Source organism: Pseudonaja textilis, chromosome 3 (assembly GCF_049901715.1).
Source record: "Pseudonaja textilis isolate UNSWEBS1 chromosome 3, rPseTex1.2, whole genome shotgun sequence".
Taxonomy (NCBI): Eukaryota; Metazoa; Chordata; class Lepidosauria; order Squamata; family Elapidae; genus Pseudonaja; species Pseudonaja textilis.
Window position 1 is genome coordinate 54,408,672 of NC_141992.1, and position 19,688 is coordinate 54,428,359.

General features: G+C 38.5%; 1 protein-coding gene across 8 annotated transcripts in view; it reads left to right on the forward strand.

The window, feature by feature from the left end:
• Positions 1–19,688, forward strand: part of PTPRF (protein tyrosine phosphatase receptor type F) — a 542,470-nt gene that overhangs the window by 495,039 nt on the left and 27,743 nt on the right. For 7 of the 8 annotated variants that reach the window (XM_087929754.1, XM_026706994.2, XM_087929753.1 and 4 more), the window contains 4 exons: positions 2,716–2,928; positions 6,451–6,602; positions 9,188–9,303; positions 14,276–14,373. In XM_087929754.1, the coding sequence (XP_087785880.1) occupies positions 2,716–2,928; positions 6,451–6,602; positions 9,188–9,303; positions 14,276–14,373 (579 nt within the window). Of the gene's footprint in view, positions 1–2,715; positions 2,929–6,450; positions 6,603–9,187; positions 9,304–12,177; positions 12,211–14,275; positions 14,374–19,688 lie in introns of all 8 variants that reach the window. The other variant, XM_087929758.1, reaches the window with a different exon arrangement.

Below are 19,688 nucleotides of genomic sequence, written 5' to 3' on the forward strand. Positions count from 1 at the left end.
CTAACTTCCTCAAATGCCCATTAACTCCAACTAAATCTAAAAATTGCCTGCAATTTTAACTTGAAAGAAGTCATTATGCTAGAATTCCCAGAGGTGTTACTGCATTTATGGAGCACACTTCATTTCCTTCTGCATTCTATTTCACAATCTCTCTTTCAAGCAAAAAGATTGTACTCTGGATGTGTGTGTATTTGACCTCAAAAGATAGGACTTGAAGACCTTTGATCAAGGAAGTACTAATACCACTCTATAAAGCCTTAGTAAGACCACACCTAGAGTAGTGCATCCAGTTTTGTTTACCACATTATAAAAAAGATGTTGAGACTCTAGAAAAAGTACAGAGAAGAGCAACCAGGATGACTAGGGGACTGGAGGCTAAAACATACAATGAATGGTTGCAGGAACTGGGCTTGGCTAGTCTAGTAAAGAGAAGGACCAGGGGAGACACCATAGAGGTCTTCCAATATTTGAGGGGCTGCCACAGGGAGGAAGGGGTCAAGCTATTTTCTAAAGAGCCTGTAGACCAGACAAAGAATAATGGATGAAAACTGAACAAGGAGAGATTTAACCTGGAAATAAGGAGAAACTTTCTGACAGTGAGAACAATCAACCAATGTAACAGCTCGCCCTCAGAAGTTGTGGGAGCACCATCACTTGAGACTTTCAAGAAGAGATTGGACTCCCATCTGTCAGAAATGGTGTAGGGTCTCCCGCTTGGGCGGGGGGTTGGACTAGATGACCTACAAGGTCCCTTCCAACTCTAATTATCTGTTATCTGTTACCCAGTGTATGGATGCAAAGCAACAGTATCATTCTAGAGACCAAAAGTCAACAGCCTCTGTCCCTAATACTGTATAATAGCATAATTTTATATAACTTCTGTCTTTTGGGCATCATATTTGCTCTGCTGCTGTATATTTTTTTTTATCATTTTGTGTGAAATATATGTTGTGCCTTTCTTCACTTTAAATTAGAATTTCCATTTCAAACCCTAACAATCATTTGTATTCATTAGAAAAGCACACTCAAATATCTGAGAGCCTGTATAGCAATGTAATTAAATTCCTGATATGTTTATATCATTCTTATGAATTTATGGGTGACTATGATATTCAGGTTTTTTTAATCTGGATCCCCTATGAAATCTGTTAGTACCATACAGAATTTTATATTTAAAAATATATAATGCAGACATACAACATGGAAAAATATAATATGCCTGACAGTACTCCAGACTGCAAAGTACGCTTGTTCGGTAAGATAAATCCAACTCAAAGCCTGTCAAACTATTATTTTTCTCTGTAAGTTCAAATTAATGGGCTTCCACAATCGATATTTTGGAAGCTATAATCTAATTTCCAACCTTCCCTTTGTGGTTAAAGTGGTTGGATAGGAGTTATAAAGGGCTTTGGAGGAAGTAGATACCTGGACTAATTTCAGTGGGGTTTCAGGCCAGGATATAGTAGCACCGGTTGTGCCTTTGGCATATTTGGGGTGGAGATGCTGGATCCATCCTCATGTGCCTTGCTTTCTTGGCAACTTTCAGTACTCTTTACCAGTATCCTTATGGACTAGTTAGGCAGATTAGAAGAGGGGGTACTGTGCTACAGTAGTTCATCTCCTTCCTCGGTGGTCAGTACCATTTGGTGTTGAAAGGAAGGTCCCTCAAAGCTTGATGCTCTCATTCCTCCTGCTTAATATTTACATCAGATTGCTGGGGGAGGCAGCCTAGACTGAAAAAACAAAGTGGATCTGCCTCTTTAGCACTCCGACGCTTCCCCATCTCAGATATTTTCATCTTTGGTCTTAAGTGGGCTTGTACCTTTCCCATTTGAGACTAGTCTGGAAATCCTCTGGGACTCAGAAGTAATGCTCAAACAGTAAATAGTCGGGTTTTTTTAATATTTATTTATTTTGATTTGTCAATCGCTTACAAGATAATAGGTATAAGTATATACATAGTTATGAATACATGAAATGGATACATATAAGTAAAATAAAAGAAACAATAGGACAGGGATGGTAGGCACGTTGGTGCGCTTATGCACGCCCCCTACAGGCCTCTTAGGAAGGGGGTGAGGTCCATCAGGGCCTCTGCATACCTTGTGTCCCGCTTGCACCTTTTCCTCAATCCGGCAGAAATTCAGATGGTCACTCATATCCTACTCACCTCACATTTGGACTAGTACCATATGTTTTGTGTGAAGCTGCCCTTGACATATATAACTGCTCCTATTTTTCAAGTCTTGCAAGTCTTCCACAAGTGTCTTTAAAACCTGGCTCTGTTTCCAGACCATCTTTTTCTGGAAAATATTTATGTCGTATATAGTGCAGTGTGTTTGTTTTTTTAAATAATTCTTTTAAATGTTGTAAACCCTCCAGAATCTTTTTTGGAGTTGAATGGCCTTGAAACCCATTGTGTAAGCCGCCTCGAGTCGCCATGAGTGAAAAGGTGGCAATATAAATTAAATAAATGTTTGCATTGGGTATTGTCAATTGCTTACTGCCCTAAGCTCTTTTTTCCTTTTTCTTCATACAATAACCGGTTACCTTGTCTTCTATAGGAAGGGACTCGTGTTGGTCTATGGTGGCACAAAGTCAGGAGCACCTTTTTTGGTTAACAAATGTTATTAAAAGCATCAGTTTTTGTGAAGTGCAGTCCACAAAGGTATCTGGCAGGACGATTTCTTACATAAGCATTCTTTGACTCTCCAGCTACTTGAGGCCATAAACCAAGGGTCCATAGAAAGGCGCCAGCGTCGACAAGCAGAACGCCTCAAGCCTTATATCGCAGCCCAAGTGGAAGAACTGCCAGAAACATTTGTTTTGGGAGATGAAAAGAATTATAAAGGCTTCTTTAATAAGCCACTTTCAGAAGATTTGAGCTACCGTTGTTTTGTGCTGGCTTCACTGGAAGATGGTGATACGGTAAGAACACTTGAAAGAAAAAAGGACAGTTACAGAGTTAGCATTATTGGATTATTGACATAGTGGAGATGTGGAAGATTTTCCTTCTACTTGCCTGTCCATGTAAGCATCTGCATTGTCTTTTGTTGCATCCTGATGTGGATGAGCGAGAGCAAAGTAAGAGTAATAGCGTGCTCTACTGTGTGAAATGTGTAAGTAATGTCCAACATAATGAAGATATTTGGGTCTTTCTGTTCTGTCCCATGCTATGGCTCTTACTTTCAGCCTCATTTACTTGTAATGGCTCGTTAGAGCTGGTCAAATGCTCCATTACTCACCCAGTCTGAACACTTCAGTGACGGATATAGCAAATGTGCAACCAAGTTGGGAGGGTGAAGGCTCTGAGCAGCCAGCTGAGGTCAAGTTGTGGATTACGGTATACAAGAGTGAATGTACTAAGGCACTCATAGCTAGCCGAGCGCACTTTCCAGGCATTTGGTATGTTTTGAGATACAGCCAGAACTATTTTTTGTTAACACTTTTATTAAAATATTTAATTGAATAGTAAAATACAATACAAACTGAAAAAGGAAAGGGAAAAAAAGAGAATAAAAGGTGCAAAAAAAAACATAAAAGAAAAAAACCAAAAACTTAAGACTGCGATTTCCCACCTCAATTTCACTGTTTTTTTATTCCCTTAAATAACAGATATAAAACACTTAATCTCATAACTCAGCTCTTAAACTGTAGGCAAATCTAATAAGTGATGTCTTCTCCAATCCAGGTATCACCAAAAAGGTCAAACAGATTCCTAAAATAAATATACTGATTAGCAAATATAAAACTCATTATTCCATATCTCAATTGTAAACAAGCTCCCATAAAGTGGTCCCAGTACCCTGATATAAACAAAAGGCTGAAATTTAACATGACAAAAAAGAGAGCAAGCTCACAAAGATCCTGTACTTTAAATAAAAAGCCACTAAGGACACATAAATGCTGTCCAATTAGAATACAATATATATGTGGGGGAGTCTTAAACATAACTATAAACAAATCCAATGCACAACATTCTTCCAGTCTGGGTGTCAGCAAGTCCAAAAGGATCCACTCAAAGTAACAACATGTTCCCATTTTAACCCTGATTGAACAAAGCCGCTTTATATTCCTTCCTTTGAGGTAAAACAATCTTGCTTTTGAATCCATTTATATTATTGCTGATCCTTGTCTTTGATTTTTAAAAAACTTTAAAAAGCCTTTTTTGAAAGTCCAGCAAGACAAAATTATTCCAATTACTTTCTGAAATTGGCATTCTTATTTTCTTCTTAATTTTTAAAACCTTAGGTGATTTTATTTTTTGCATGTCTAATGACAAATTCTTGTTCACATTCTCAGATTTTGTTGCAGGTTTTTTTCTGTAACAGTTTCATCTGGGAACAGACTGTTCCTAACTAAGAACAGACAACACTGCTAATATGGTGGTTCAGTATCCCAATGCAATTCCTTACAAATGTCTTGAAAGCCTTTATAAGTTGCTTAGCTTGTTATATCTCGTTATGTCTCCAATATCTGAAATATTTTTCCACAAAAATAGGTTCTCTGGAATTAATTTCAAAGTCTTAGTATTTGAGATCGAAAATTTTCTAATGTTTTCAGACCCTTTAATCCATTTAAAATTTTCTATGCTCAAAACCCTGTGTTCCCTTTTGCTGTTTCTTTTGAATTTCTAATGCTGTTTAAATAAAGTTTCAATTTCTTATATTAAGGATTGGAGGCACTGCCTTGTCATTTTGAAAGTGTCTAATCTCTTTAAAGTAGTTAATAGGCAATTTCTAAAACAGTGATTAGCCCCACAAAAGTATGAAATTAGTGTCTTTTGCAAGACTCTGACTGTGCCAGGAGGAAGTATGACAAGTTTTCTTGGCTCCCAGTTTCCCCCTCCCCTCCTTGTGAGGGGCAACCATATGTAGTGCAACTTAGGCAGTCTTGCATTCTCTCCTTGCCCAGAGAGGGTCAAAGGAACCAATCTGCTTGTCAACTCCCTATTCTTAGTATATTATCAGCTCCACATTTTCAGTCCCCCATTCTTCCCTGGAAGTGATCCAGCTAAAGCTGTTCTGTAGCTAAGCTCCAATGCTCTTAAAGTTTCTTCTTGGCTCCTCCAAGCTCTGGTACCTTCTTGCTCCTTCTAATATTGAGCTTGTCAACTCCCTGTTTAATCCTACTTTCTATAAATTAAAGCTTCCCTTTTGATTCCCATGATATTAAGTAAAGTTAGCTGAAGAACCATGCAAACATTACAAGATGGTATTATTATTTAGCATATGTTCTTTCTAAAATGAAAGTGGTCAGGTGTTCAAAATCTCTGTAGCTCCTTCCTTCAATCCCAGAACATTTGGAATTTATTCTCAATAGTATTAAAACAGACTCTTAGGCATTGATTACTATTTCTCAAGTTCTTACATTAAGGTCTGACACTGAATCAGGAGCCAGAGTTGAAAAATGGCTCAAATTAAGCCCTATGTATGCCATCCTGCTGAGAACCCACAAAAAGAGGCTGATCTGAGTGTTTTCCGCAAAAAGGCTGTTTAAAATTTCATCCTCCAGCTGCCCAACTTTAGATCAGAAGGAGTCTTCACTGGCTAAAAAGAGGTCAACATATTCTACTTCCTTGGTCATGGCAATTAGTATTAGTACTAGCTATAAAAAGGGTGATTGTGTCTCTCCCTGACCTGTAAGGTAAATCTGAAAAGGCTATGTACAGGTGGTTTTTATTTTGACTTGAGAATAGCATACCTAAGTGCTGACCTGTGAATGCACCAGGCAAGGACATCTCTAGTTTTATAGATTACCATTTGAATGCAGACAAACACATGAGAAACCCTAGGTGTTCTTTTCAAGGCTTAGATTGTTGCCTGAGAGACACCCATGACTTTTAATATGCAGTAGTTTTCCCTAACTTACCAAGCTTGGTGGTCTGTTTATAAAGGTAAACATTTCCCCTGTCTAGTCGTGTTCAACTCTAGGGAGCGGTGCTTATTTCCATTTCTTAACTGAGGGAGCCAGCATTGTCCAAAGACATTTCCATGGTCATGTAGTCAGCATGCCTATACATCAAGGCACACAGAGTGTGTTGCCACCAAAGTGGTACCTGTTTATCTATTCACATTTTCATGCTTTCAAATGGCTAATAAACTAAACTACTTAGTCATTACCTATCAGCAACAGTGTTCACTTGGCTGCAATACCAAAGACTGTAACTTGACTCAGTGCATTTGAGACTGAAGCTTGCTCTAAACCAGACCATTTCATTCTGCAATTTAAATACTTCCTGGCTGTTGTAAATCAGAATTTTTGCTTACCAAAGGCATGACAATTGATTTTGGTATTAGTATCTGATGGTTTCAGGATTGTTGCTCAAGAAAATTGCAGGTGGACCTCATGGGGTTATTGGAAAGAGGCTGTTTAAAGGATAACAAAAGAATAATGGAAGAAGTTATTTACTTTCACTGTCTATATCTACTCTTTTCTCCCATTCTCTAGAAGAAGTATGCAGCCAGTCCCTATTCAGAGGAGATTGTGATGGAGGTATCACCAAAGCCGCAAGATGAACCAGAAATGCTGTGGGTGATGGGCCCTGTCCTTGCGGTCATCTTGATTATCATTATCGTTATTGCCATCCTACTCTTCAAAAGGTAATCAGCGGCCTATACTTACAGAAGACACAGTGAGGGGCTTAAGTTTTACACAGAGACATAATGTTAAATCCAAGATGAAAGTCAGCTATCACTAAGATACTTTGATTCTACCCAAAGCTTTGCTCACTTGTAGGGCAATGGTGGATGCAAGATATAACAGCCCATGCATTTCATTTTGGAATGGAATGAATGAACCCACCTGTCAACATTTGATAAACTTTTGGTCTATACAAGTAGTCCTCAAGTTATGACCACAATTGGGACCAGGTTTTCGTTGTTAGGCAAGGTGGTTGTTAAATGAGTTATGCCCAATTTTGCAAAAGTTGTTAGGTCAATCACTGCAGTTGAGTGAATCATGCAGTTCTTAAGCAAATCCAGCTTTCCACATTGACTACGCTTTGTCAGAAGCTGACTGGGAAGATCACAAATTGTGATCACATGATCCCGTTGTGCTACAACCCTTGTAACTATATACTGGTTGCCAAGCACCCAAATTTCGATTGCATGATTATGGGGATGCTGCAGCATTTATAAGTGCAAGACCCAGTTGTAAGTCATTTTTTTTCAATGTTGTAACTGAACAGTAGCTAAACAAATGGTTATAAATGGTTGCTATCTATAATAAGAATGAGTAACTTCATATAAGTGCTTTTCATAGATTACTATTGCTTAAATTATATAATATCTAGGCCCAAGAAGTGCCTTATCCTCCATTACTTTATTGAAAGGGTTGGTGCTTTAATCCAGGAAAATACTATAGAATTCGGTTTGGGACAGCAGAAGGCCCTATCTTGGTTAGTTGTGACCATGTTCTTGGCAAGAATGTCCAGCGTCATCTGCTTGTGAAGTTAAAGTAGCAACAACTTACTTCTTTACAGCAAATGCAAAGTCTTCCATTTCTTACTTAAACAACGTACCATTATTTTGCTATAAATAATTGTATGCCTGGTTCCAAGGTGGAGGGAAAGAAAGGGACTTTGGGTTATTGCATATATGGTTAGTATCCTTGAATAATCCTGGTTTCCTCTTTTATTTCTGCTCTCCATGGATCTAGCAAACAGGAAAGGTAGTTACCATCTTTCTCTTTTTGTTGTACGCATTGAGATCCAAAATTTCATCTTGCTTAAATCCAAAGCCTGGTTTTTGATATTCCTCTGCCTTTCTTGCTACTGTGCCATACTTCCTCATCCTTTACCTATCTCGTGTCATTGTTAGAGTAAATAAATAACTTCACAAATAAGATGACCTTGTTTTAGGCTTTCTCTGTTAACCAATATACATGTCCACAATGAGAAAGTTTAGCTAAGAATGTGGCATGTTCTGTTAATCGGTTCCATAAATCTTGTTCCGAATGATTCCTTTTTCCTATTATCAACCAGATTTCTTTTAACTTGACTGCTAACTTCGTTACCTGACTAATCATTGATAAAACAAAGTAGTGCTATTATGGTAGAGCAAAATTGATTTTTAACAGAAATTAGAGGCCAGAACAAAGCACCTTGGCATTTTTCTGTATACTTTTGTTTGAGCAATGAAATCAGATTGATGACATACCTTTTTTTTCTGACATGTGACTGCTTTATAAATTATCTCCTCCCAATCTATGCTACAAATATAAACATATAATAATAAATGTGTTGAACAGATTTCAACCCTGTAATGTCATAGAAAGTGATTTGAAAAAATATTAACAGCAGTGCATCTGCTGGAGCAATCTGACTCTCACTGATTCCTATAAGTTGCCCGTAGTTTCCTGTCTACGGGCAATTTTGTGGTACTTTTTCCCCTTTTAAAAAATGGGCTTTTGTCACTAGGAAGATATTCAATCACCAAAATTTCCCATTTGCTTTGCCTAGGAGCGCAGCAGAATGCCTTTACCTGTATTCAGGAGATTTGAACAGTCAGTTGTGTGCACTTGCATGCATGCACACCTCTGCATACAATCATACCCACATATGTTGGCTGAAAAAGAAACCTTTTGTAAAATGCATTAGGTGGATGTTAAGAAGCAGCACCGCATGGAGTCATGTGGTTTAATGGTAATAAGTGACCCCACCAATAATATTCCTTGCCATCCCAAAATCCCTGCAAATCTATCCCACTGAATTATTGGACAGGTTCTTCTCTGCTTAGTTAGTACTTAGTTTATACTCTACTTAGTAACTTTAATCTACCAGGATAAGAGCCTAGGGTAGCAGAACTATGGACATAAATATAACACGAAGAGACAACAATATTTTATTATGCTATTAACAAATGCCTTCAGCCATTCAAGACAAGTATTAATGGACCAATAAAATTTACCCTGAAGACCCTTTATCCTTGTACTTTACAATTCTTCACATTTAAAATAATTTTTAATACAGAGAATCTTCAGTGTTCTTCCACTAGAGGAAATAGTCCCTTACAAATAAATGTGAAAAGAAAGAGGAATGCCAAGCTTCTGTCATTGTGTTCATGTTAGACAGCAGGCTTTAATAATCCTTTTTGCATGCTGCTATGTACGTTTCTGAGACTGTTGCCAGGATCTTGTTATTCTTTCCCAAATTTATCTTGTATAAGCCTGTCTTTCTTTTCCTCAGGAAAAGGACCAATTCACCCTCATCCAAGGATGAACATACCATTGGCCTGAAGGATTCCTTACTCGCCCACTCTTCTGACCCTGTTGAAATGAGGCGACTGAACTACCAAACACCAGGTGAGCTATGGTTATATTGCCCCAGGGATACTTATCCCTCATACTGTGTGTATCTCTTCACTATCATGCTAGATTCAAATTAATCAGCCCCATGAAAGTCCAATCTGCTGATAGATCAGATATCAGGTTGGCATGTTTAGTAGGCTGGCTCCTGATTGGGTTCCTTAAGTGCTGCCTACCTTCTGGTTCTTATGACATGTTAAATTATTAGTCGCTGCTGACCCTCAGCAAAGCAGTCTCTTCATAAGGCAGCATTTTCTAAATTTATTGCTTTTGGGGGGTTATTTCACTCTCATCTGAGCAGATTTGATTTGTTTTCTCACTTGTTCATGCAAAATAACTTGCCACCCTGCCTTCCTTAGATGGTGGACTTTATAAAGCACTTAAGCCATTTTAGTAATTAAAAAAGGACGCATTTGGCTTCTGAGCTCTACACATAAGTTGGGGAATTTTTTCCTTAATTATATGAGGGGGGAAGCATTTCAAGGTGAGATCTGCAAGTTTGTTTATGGCTGCATGTAGCCATTCTTTCTCTACAGCTATACATGATTACTCCGCTCAGGTCATCTTAGAAATGGAGTAAAGATTAGGGCTATTCAGATTGTGTGTGTGTGTGTGTGTGTGTGTGTGTGTGTGTGTGTGTGTGTATGGTGGGAGGCAGGCAATTAATTTCCCTAAGGGGGCCACATGAAAACTGGGACTGTTGTGGAGGGGTGACCCAAAGGGGAGGCATGTTCTCTCGCACATACATAAATTGAAAACCTTAGCAGTCTCCTTCAAAACAGAAATAATACAGTTGTATTGCATGCATGATGTACACTACTTATCTACATTTGATTTATGATCTCTGATCGACCTCAGGGAAACTGGACAGGGACAGCCAAAGGGCCAAATGTGTCCCGGAGACCATAAAATGCCTATGTCTGTATTAAAAGATACAGCTTGAGGAAGGTAGATTAATTTTTATGTTCAGTCTGGACCAGAACTTGTGAGCCCTTGCTCCCATTCTTTGCACCATTTTATTTTATCAATTGATTTTCAAGACTGATACTTTTGTTACAGTCTGAACTATCAGTTGCCTCCATCTAATCTCACTTTAGGCTGAGTTGAATAGATAATCTCTGGAACCAGACAGCCACGACTAAACCATCAGCAGTCTGGTAATTGTTATCTTTTGTAGCAACTGTTCTGACCCAACCGGGTTCCCAAAGAGCAAACACAAACAAAGACAGCAGCTCCCACCTTTTAAGGTTTAATAACTAATTCTATTCTGAAGGCTGCTTTCCACTAATCAGCTCGACAAGAAAGAGCCTTGCCAAGTTGTTTGTCAAGGCTGCCAAAAATCCAGAGATAAGAACTAATTTACAAGATTCTCCAAACACAAACTAAGATGTCCACCAGTTGAGCTTAAGAGCTTCTTTGCTATCTTTTCCAAACCTGGCTTTTATCCTCTTGAGGGAGGGGCCATTACCTTGCAGCCTTACTCCCGAGTCGCCTGTGCTGCTGTAATTGTTCTTTCCTCTGAGCAGTCCTTCGTGCACGTGTACTTGGCACAGGCTCCTCGAGAACCTCCTCATCACTGCTGCCAGCCTCCACAATCTCTGAAGGCAGCAGTCCACTCCCTGATGGTCCTGGCCCCTCATCAGAGTCCTCGCTCTCCTCTGCCATCTGCACCTGCTACCAGCTAACCACAACAGCAACTCTTGAAGTATGAAAGGTCCTGCTTAGTACATAATTAATGAAACTGCTCTACTTCAGTATAAAGCTTTCTACCTTAATAATCTCTATTTCACAAACAGTTCTTACATGAGTTGTCAGCGTCTTTACATTCATGATGTGGCCCCGATTCCTGAGCCTATGCTGTCAGAGGAAGAGGACCTGGAAGATGAGGAGGAGGAACTGGGAATGCCTTCCTCCCCAGGACCTTCCTCTCTGGCAATGCCTTTCTCCCCAGGACCTTCCTCCCTGGTAATGCCTCAGGTTCCATCAGACAAACGAGAGGAACAGCCTGAGATTAATCAGGAAGAAGGCATATCGGAGCAGCCCCTGACAGGGAGTAAAGAGTGTTGGCTCGATCCTAAGCAGTGTCATAGGGAGAAACGTGAGCAGCAACGTAGGAAGCGTGGGAGGGTCAGAGAGTGAGCTGAGTCATTGAGCCACACCCCACAGGGGATAAAAGTGGGTGTGTTTTCGCCTGAAACTTTGTACGGGACAAAGTTTAACCTTACTTCAGAATTTCTTTGTGGACTGCCTTGTGATTTTCTGTGAGTAAAATTCTATTTGCTATCAGTTCGGACTTGGCAGGCAGGACGTGGTAGAATGCCAAGAGTATTATCAGTTCCAAAAAATTAACTCTGTGAACTCTGAGCCAGCTTGCCTGCCTGTGTTTGCGTGTGTGTGTGTGTGTGTGTGTGTGTGTGTGTGTGTGTGTGTGTGTGTGTACTCTTTCATCTTTTCGGAAAGAGGAAAGGCGAGACAGAACACATTCATATTCTTTTTCAGCTGAGGCAGGTTTGGTAGCATATTGCTGTTACATGATTGAATAAATTCTGACTGCACTTTGGTCATAAGATTCCTGTAACAAAGAATGCAAGGTCTTATTTGTCATTAGATTTGAGAAAATCCTAACTATTGGTACTTGAGGCAAGATAACATCGGTGATAAATTTACCTGTAAAATAATCCTTGTTGTAACTGATACTGTTTCAATACTGCACCTACTATACTTCCATATGTGTAACCTGTGTGGAGCTAAAATTGTTATCCTCAAACTTGGTTTTGAAGATGGTGATGAGGACTTTTGTGTTACCTTTTGACCTTCTCTTACTCCTTAACTTTGCCTTCAGCAACAGTAATGGGATTTCTGTTCTTACAGGTGCCAGTGGCCCCAGTTGCCCGAATATATCAAGTTAGTTTTCTTTCCACCTGCTTTGCTCTTTTACTCACTCCACTCAACTCCTTCTTTTCCATCTCCTTTTGTTCAATATCATGAAGGTTGACCTCACTCACCACAGATTTAGTAATATCATGACCACTTTCCAATAAGCCAGGATGTTTCATCAACACAAGCTTTTGGTGCTTCTCACGTAAGATGCTCCAGCTTGCACAGGAAGAAAGAAAAAGGAGTTTAAAGGTTCCCAATCTTCTCAAAGGTTCCAGTCCTAAATCTTGAAGTTCCCAGCTGGGCTGAGGCATGAAATTGTAGCCCTAGGATAAGACTATGAGGAGTTAATTTGTAATATTTTGTGGAAATGCTCACCACCCAAAATTGGTCCAGTAGGCTTATACTTAATCATCCCCTGAATTGCACTTCAACTTTTATTCTCTTGGAAATGCAGGTAGTCCTCAACTTACAACCACAATTGAGTCCAACATTTATGTTACTAAGTGAGTTTTGCCCCATTTTATGACTTTCATTGCCCCATTGTTAAGTGAATCACTGCAGTCATTAAATTAGCAACATGATTGTTATGGGAATCTGGTTTCTCCATTGACTTTGCTTGTCAGAAGGTTGCCAAAGGGGTCACATGACTTCTGAACACTGCAACCATCATACATATGAGTCAGTTATCAAGTATCCGAGTGTAAAATCATATGACCTTGGGAATGCTGCAACGATCGCAAGTGTGAAAAATGGTCGCAAGTCACTCTTTTCAGTGCCATTGTAACTTTGAACAGTCACTAAATTAACTGTTGTAAGTTGAGGACCACCTGTATCTTGTTGAATCCTTTTCAGTCCAAGTTTCCTTGCTCTCTTTTTCTTTCTTTCCTTCCATCTTACAGAGCTTCAAATAAATCAAGCATTATTTTAGTGATATTATGATGTTTTTCAGGCAAAGAAACATTTGTGAATTGATTGGGCCCACAGGGTTGTAGAATTTGGTGTTCATGTTCTAAGGAGGAAGAGAAAATGAATGTTGATGCTTGAAGAATTACCAAAGAACAAAGGCAAAATTAGATATCGGAGGTGGAAACAAAGCCTAGTATTATAGTGAGACCACTGTTTAACAGGCTCCTATTTTGTACATTTCAGGTACAGTGGACCAAATTTCTATCCAGGAATTTTCTTACCCTCACCCCCGGTGTAAAAAAATGACAAATGCATTGCACCCAAAGTAGTCTAGTGAAGCAGTTAAATTTATGTTGATTCTACCTAGATTTTACATCTTTTATCATCTAGGCTGTTTGCATAATTTGTCAGTATGCAAATGACACATGATATCCTTTGTATCAATTTTTATCATTTATGTCCATTTAGATTATTTGCAGGGTGACCTCATTACCTCAACAATGTCATTCAACAAATGACAAACTTGCTTCAAACGGTGCAAACTGTCCTACTGAGGTACTTTCATATTAAATGGATAGGATACTATCTCTCTTCAAATGATTAAATTAGGGTTTTATTTAATTATGTAAGTTGAATTATGCATAATCAAGAAAGTTAATACACAATCTTTCTAAATGATAAGATTTATTCCTGTTTCTTCAGTGGACGTACAGCTTCTAATAATTACGACTTGCCTGCCCCAGTCAGTTTATGATAAATAAGCTGTTGAGAGAAACCCAAACTGTTCCTCAAGCATCTGTTCACAATTTCTGTTTCTGCACGGTACTGCATATTGCTGACATGAAATGAAGAAACATTCCCATTCTTCAGGAACTTTATTGCTATCTCTGCAACCTTATTTCAGCCTATAGGGCATCTCTTCAAGCCTTTTCACCTTTTGTAGGATGTTGTTATATTTGGAAACCACGTGGTTGATTGTTGTCTCAAGTAAGCATGAACAGATACTTTCTGCCTTTTTACTGGCATCGCATGCCACATTGACTTTTTCATGTTCCGTTCTCTGTGCTACTGCTATTCATTGCCATCAGCTCCACTACGCACATATGAAAGAAGACCTCTCCTTTTAGCTAAAGAATTATTTTTCCTGATAGTATGTTCCCCTCTGTTTTGTTTGATCTGACAGGCATGCGTGACCATCCTCCCATTCCAGTAACAGACCTTGCTGACAATATTGACAGACTGAAAGCCAACGATGGACTGAAATTCTCCCAGGAATATGAGGTGAGAAGAAGGGAGGTGGAGGTAGCAAGAGAGTGGACAGTTCAGTGGGGTTTTTTATTTTTTATTTATTTATATCACACCTTTATTATTTTTACAAATCACTCAAGGCAGCAACCATATCCAACACTCCTTCCTCCTCCTATTTTCCTCACAACAACTCTGTAAGGTAGATAGGGCTGAGAGAGAGTGACCAGCCCAAGATCACCTTCCTGACTTTCATGGCTAGGGTAGGGCTTGAACTCATGGTCTCTTGCTTTTCAGTTTGGTCCCTTAATCACTAGAACAAACCGGCTCTCCAGACAAAACTGGCTATCCTTTATCCTAAAAAAGGATAACTGTCTGTGCTGTAGTTGACTGTGTAATAACATAATCATGTCCCTATTCACAGTTTACGAAATTCTACTGTTTGACTACGAATTACTCTACTCTCAAGTCTTCTAACATCTACTGATTTACTCTTTGCTCAGTCGTGACTCCTGGTGGCTTATATAAAATAGAAGAATAAAACTAGCACAATTATACAAAAACAAAAGCCAAATTGAAAGTTAAAAAAACGATCGCCCATATAGTATACTACTTTACTAAACTCTAAATGCCCATAAAAGAGTTTTCAACATCTTGCCAAAGTGGTGTTCCAGGTAAACTTTGAGGTCGTTGGATTCCAATGCATGAGGGCCTCCACAGAGAAGAGCTATCTTCAGGTTTTTGTCCTTCTGAAATGTTGTAGGAATACATTCCCACAGGCATGCAGTGACTAGGCAGATTTCATTTGGAGGAGGCCATCAGTAGCAAACATATGTAAAGTCTGAAAGGTGAAAAACAGCTAATTCAATTGGAATCTATTAGCAAATCAGTGTAGCTGGGAATCTATTAGCAAATCAGTGTAGTAATGAAAGAACAGGTACCTATAGTACTAAAAATCAGGAATTGAAGTCCTGAATCTCTTTGGTTGGAAATCAGAGGAACTGTAAAACAAACTGAAAGAAATTATGAAGGATGAATCTGAAAAGAAACTGCCTAAGATCAAGAAAGAGAAGAAAGCAAAATGGATGTTACAAGAAATGATGGAAATTGTCACAAAGAAAAGAGAAGCCAAAGCCAAGAAAGACAAAGCTCTCAGGAAGGAATTTCAGGGAGCCTTTAGAAGAGACAAGAAGCAGTATTATAACAACACCTGTAAAGACATAAAAGATGGAAAAACAAGGAACATTTTCCAAAAAGTCTCTGAACTCAGAAGGAAGTTGCAACCTTGAATTGATATGCTAAAGGACATTAACAGACAGATAATACTTGAATTAAAGGTGACTGAACAAAGATGGAAGGAACATACTGAAATTCTGTACAATATAGATATCAGCATCCATGTTATACTAAAAGATGCTCTGTACTTACAAGAAGGTCAGTTCTGAAAAATTAAGTTAAATCAGCATTTCAGCTGTTACCATGTTGGAAATCTACAGGAATTGATGGAATAGCTACAGAATTATGGCAAGTAACAAAAGAATCAGTGAAAGTCCTAATTATGTTTTATCAGCAAACCCAAAGAACCAAACTGTAGCCCACAGAAATCAATCTGCCAACTATTTGTGCAATATCCTTAATTCCACATGTTAGAAAAATAATGTTTAATCTCATCCAATGCAGATTAGAGCCCAACATGAAAAAGTATATGCCATATATCCAAGCTGGCTGTTTAAAAGGCCAGAAGAATATTTAAAATGGCAATTCTGGAACATCTCAATTTTCTATAAACAGGTTAGGAAACAACAGTATGGACAGAAAGCCTATACATAGGAAACTTTGGTATGGAAGGAACATGACAAAATATTCTAACTTCAGATTGGCAGCTGAGTGAGCAAAACAATATGCTCATTCCTTATTTATTCAGCTTCTTTGCAAAATGTATAGTGAGGGTAGCTTAGAAGTTGAGTGGTTTTAAAACTAGGGAAAGAAAAATCAATGTCCTGTATTATGCTGATGACACCACCCTGATGGCTGAAAATTGAAATAATTTGTAAGCTCTAGTAATGAAATTCAAGGAGCACATTGAAAACATGTAACTTAAGTATGCAGACCAAATTAATGACCACACAGGTACAGCAACCAGCCTTAGAACTGACAATGATATCGACCTAGTAGATTGTTTTTGCCTTTTATGATTGACTACTATATTAATAGCAAAGGAATCATCAGTCAAGAAATATACCACATACTAGCACGTGGTTGAATAGCAACGAAGGCCTTGGAAAAGCTATTCCAGTGCTGAAATGTGTCAAGGATCAGAATGACACAAACATTGTTTTTCCTGGTGCATTCAATAGAAGCAAAAGTTTTATTTTGAAAAAGCAGGACAGAAAGTATATTGATGCTTCTGGGCTTTGGTATTGGAGAAGATTCCTGTGGAATCTTAGATTACAAACTATCTCCTTTAGGGAATGGGTAATCTCATCTAGAATACAGCTGGGACAAGGAAAGTTCTGGAGAAGCATCAATTTTATCTTGCCAGGATCTAGTTTGAGCTTTTACCCATCCGGAAAATCACGGTGCTTAGATATGAGAACATTTCCACAATATCTCTGATTCAGCCTAGGGTGGCAGTGTAAAGCTGATAATCATCAAGAGTATTGCTATACAGAATTAAAAAGGGGTGACCTTGACAGATATAAGTAAGATCCTTTACCTAAGCAATGAGGCAAAAAATGTGGATTAAATTCAAAGCTCTGTTACTATAAGCAATCTTAATAAAGATGGTTTAGTCTTCCAGTGGATTTGCTTTCTGGTCTGGGACTAGTATCCATCTTACAAATCTAACTGTTTTACAACTCCTCCCCATCTTATAGTCTGTTGTTTTTTTGGGTTTTTTTTTTGTATATTCTGTATATCTTAAGCCATATTTTATTCACCTTGTTACTTTGGTAATAGATCTTGCCTACATCTGTTGTCATTTTTATTCTGTAATTGCTGATAGTGCATACCAGTCTGACAGATGACCTTTTTCAGCAGCAATACATAAATGTTAAAGAGATGAAGGGAGAGAATCAAAGCTTGTGATACCAAACAATTTGAATGATGTCACCATTTCTGGCTTGAACCAACCACTGAGATAGGAACAGAACAACTGGAAATCAGTGCTTCCAACTTCAGTTGCTATGGTCCAGAAAGATACTCTGGTTTGTGGTATTAAAAATTCTAAACAGGACCCACGACAGGTACATATCGTCCTCCTATGCCATATCTTGGCATAGATCATCCAACAGAGTGACCAATGTCATTTCCATTCCATACCAACCCTAAACCTCTAGGATTGACAGCAGTTGAGTTACTTCATACTTAATAAGCTTTCTCCGAAAGGAGAAATTAAACACAAGGCAAGAGTTTTCAAATAAGAATGGTTCAACCAATGGCTTTGTTTAGACAGGGCACATCGCTGCCTTTTTTAAGGTGAGCAACATTATTGCTTCTCTCAAAGTAGCATTTAACCATCCAGTCACTCATGTCTTCCTTGCTGTCTGAAGGAAGCAAATGGGACAAACGTCCAAATTACACATAACAGTACAAAGAACCTGATTCACTCTCTTAGTTTCTGAAAGCATAAATGAATCCCAGGTAACATTGCAAAGTATTACTTCAGTCAGAGAAATCCTGGAAATGCCTGCTTCTGTTCCTCCTGTGAGAGAAAAAGCAATGAGAAAGACAAAATTGAGCTGCCTCGTTTCCTCTTTTCAGTAGTTCACCTGACAGAGAAATCTTCCTGTCATGATTGGCTGCTTAGTTTTCATTTCCCTAGGCTTTGTCTCAGCCCACAGCTTAGATTGACACATCATATTTAGATCTCTTTTTAACTCTTTCATATTTGAACCCTTTTGAATACGACTTTTCCCCCTTTGCTACAATTTATACCAGGATTCCAGATGGTTATAACAAATCACAACAATTATCAAAGCATCTGTCATTCTAATAAACTCTATAAAATTCCGTAATATAAAAACTATATATAGCAGTTTTCTGATTTTGTTATCTGAAACCAGTACACATACTAATCTGATCATTGTCACATTGCATTTTCTGTATCTCCTGAAGTTCTGAATAACTATATTTCGAAGGTGAAACTTGGCAGTAGTCACTGCAGTGATTGCTGTGATGGAGTCCAAAATAATAATATTATGAGCACAGGAATTTCCATGAATCTTGTTTGCTAGCTAGTTTGTCTATGATTAAGCATTTACTGGGAAAATGATTAATTTATAAAATTGCTGTGTTGGAGGAAATTCCATTGCAAGATAAATGTCTTCCTGTGCTTGCATCAAACTCTGTAGGCTCTTAGTTGGTGGGCATGGCTTGGTGGTCATGTGACTGAGTGGGCGTGGCCAACTCAACATCACTCACATTGAGGTACGCATCTCCTTGCCTGGCCTCTCATGACTGTGGGAATGCTGCAACAGTCGTAAGTGTGAAAAATGGTCAGAAGTCACTTTTTTCAGTGCCATTGTAACTTTGAATGGTCATCGACACAAGTGAAGTACCAGCAAAGGAGGAAAAAAAACCTCAGAGAAGTTCCAGAGACAGGAAGTCTAGTCCTGCCAAGAAGTCTAGTCCTGCCAAGAATGTAATAAGGGTTAACGGAGAGGCAGTTTCTGTAAGCAACACCAGAATGTTTCCTTCCTGCCTTCCTTACAGGATTAGGCCAGTAATTTCTTCTAACAACCGGTTCTCCAAACTTCTTAGAATTCTAGAGAATAGGTGCGAACCTGTAGAATCCCACCCCTGAGTATCTCTCAAAATTAGCATTTCATATATTTGTGATCTGCAGCTTTTCAGCTCAGTCTATCTAATTCGAGCTCAAGCAAATATTGGCTATATTTATTAAACTGAAAATAAATGACCTTTAAAAATGTCTAACCAATTTATGGGTAAAGAAATAGACTCTGTATCTGACATCTCCAACAATTTCTAAGGACAGGTTTCTATATTAGCAGTAACAATAGGATTCACTACTGAAAAAGCCCATGTAGAGTTCCCTCATGATACCTTCCCATAAGAATTAAGTAAAATATGGAAAGCCAGGGAGGCTGTAGAAAGTAGAGAGGTGATTATTCAGTGAAATATATGACATTTGTCTGCATACAGTGGCCATCTTCTAACTAACTACATGAATGCACAGCAATTTAAATGGGAACAGGTAGGAAAACAAATGCAGTTTCTTTGCCTTAGAGTTGTATTGTGGTTATTTATTTGTTTATTTACTTATTTGGTAAATATACTTTTGCTTCAGGATTCTGTTTCCTATAGCAAAATGCAGCATAATCAGCCAGAAT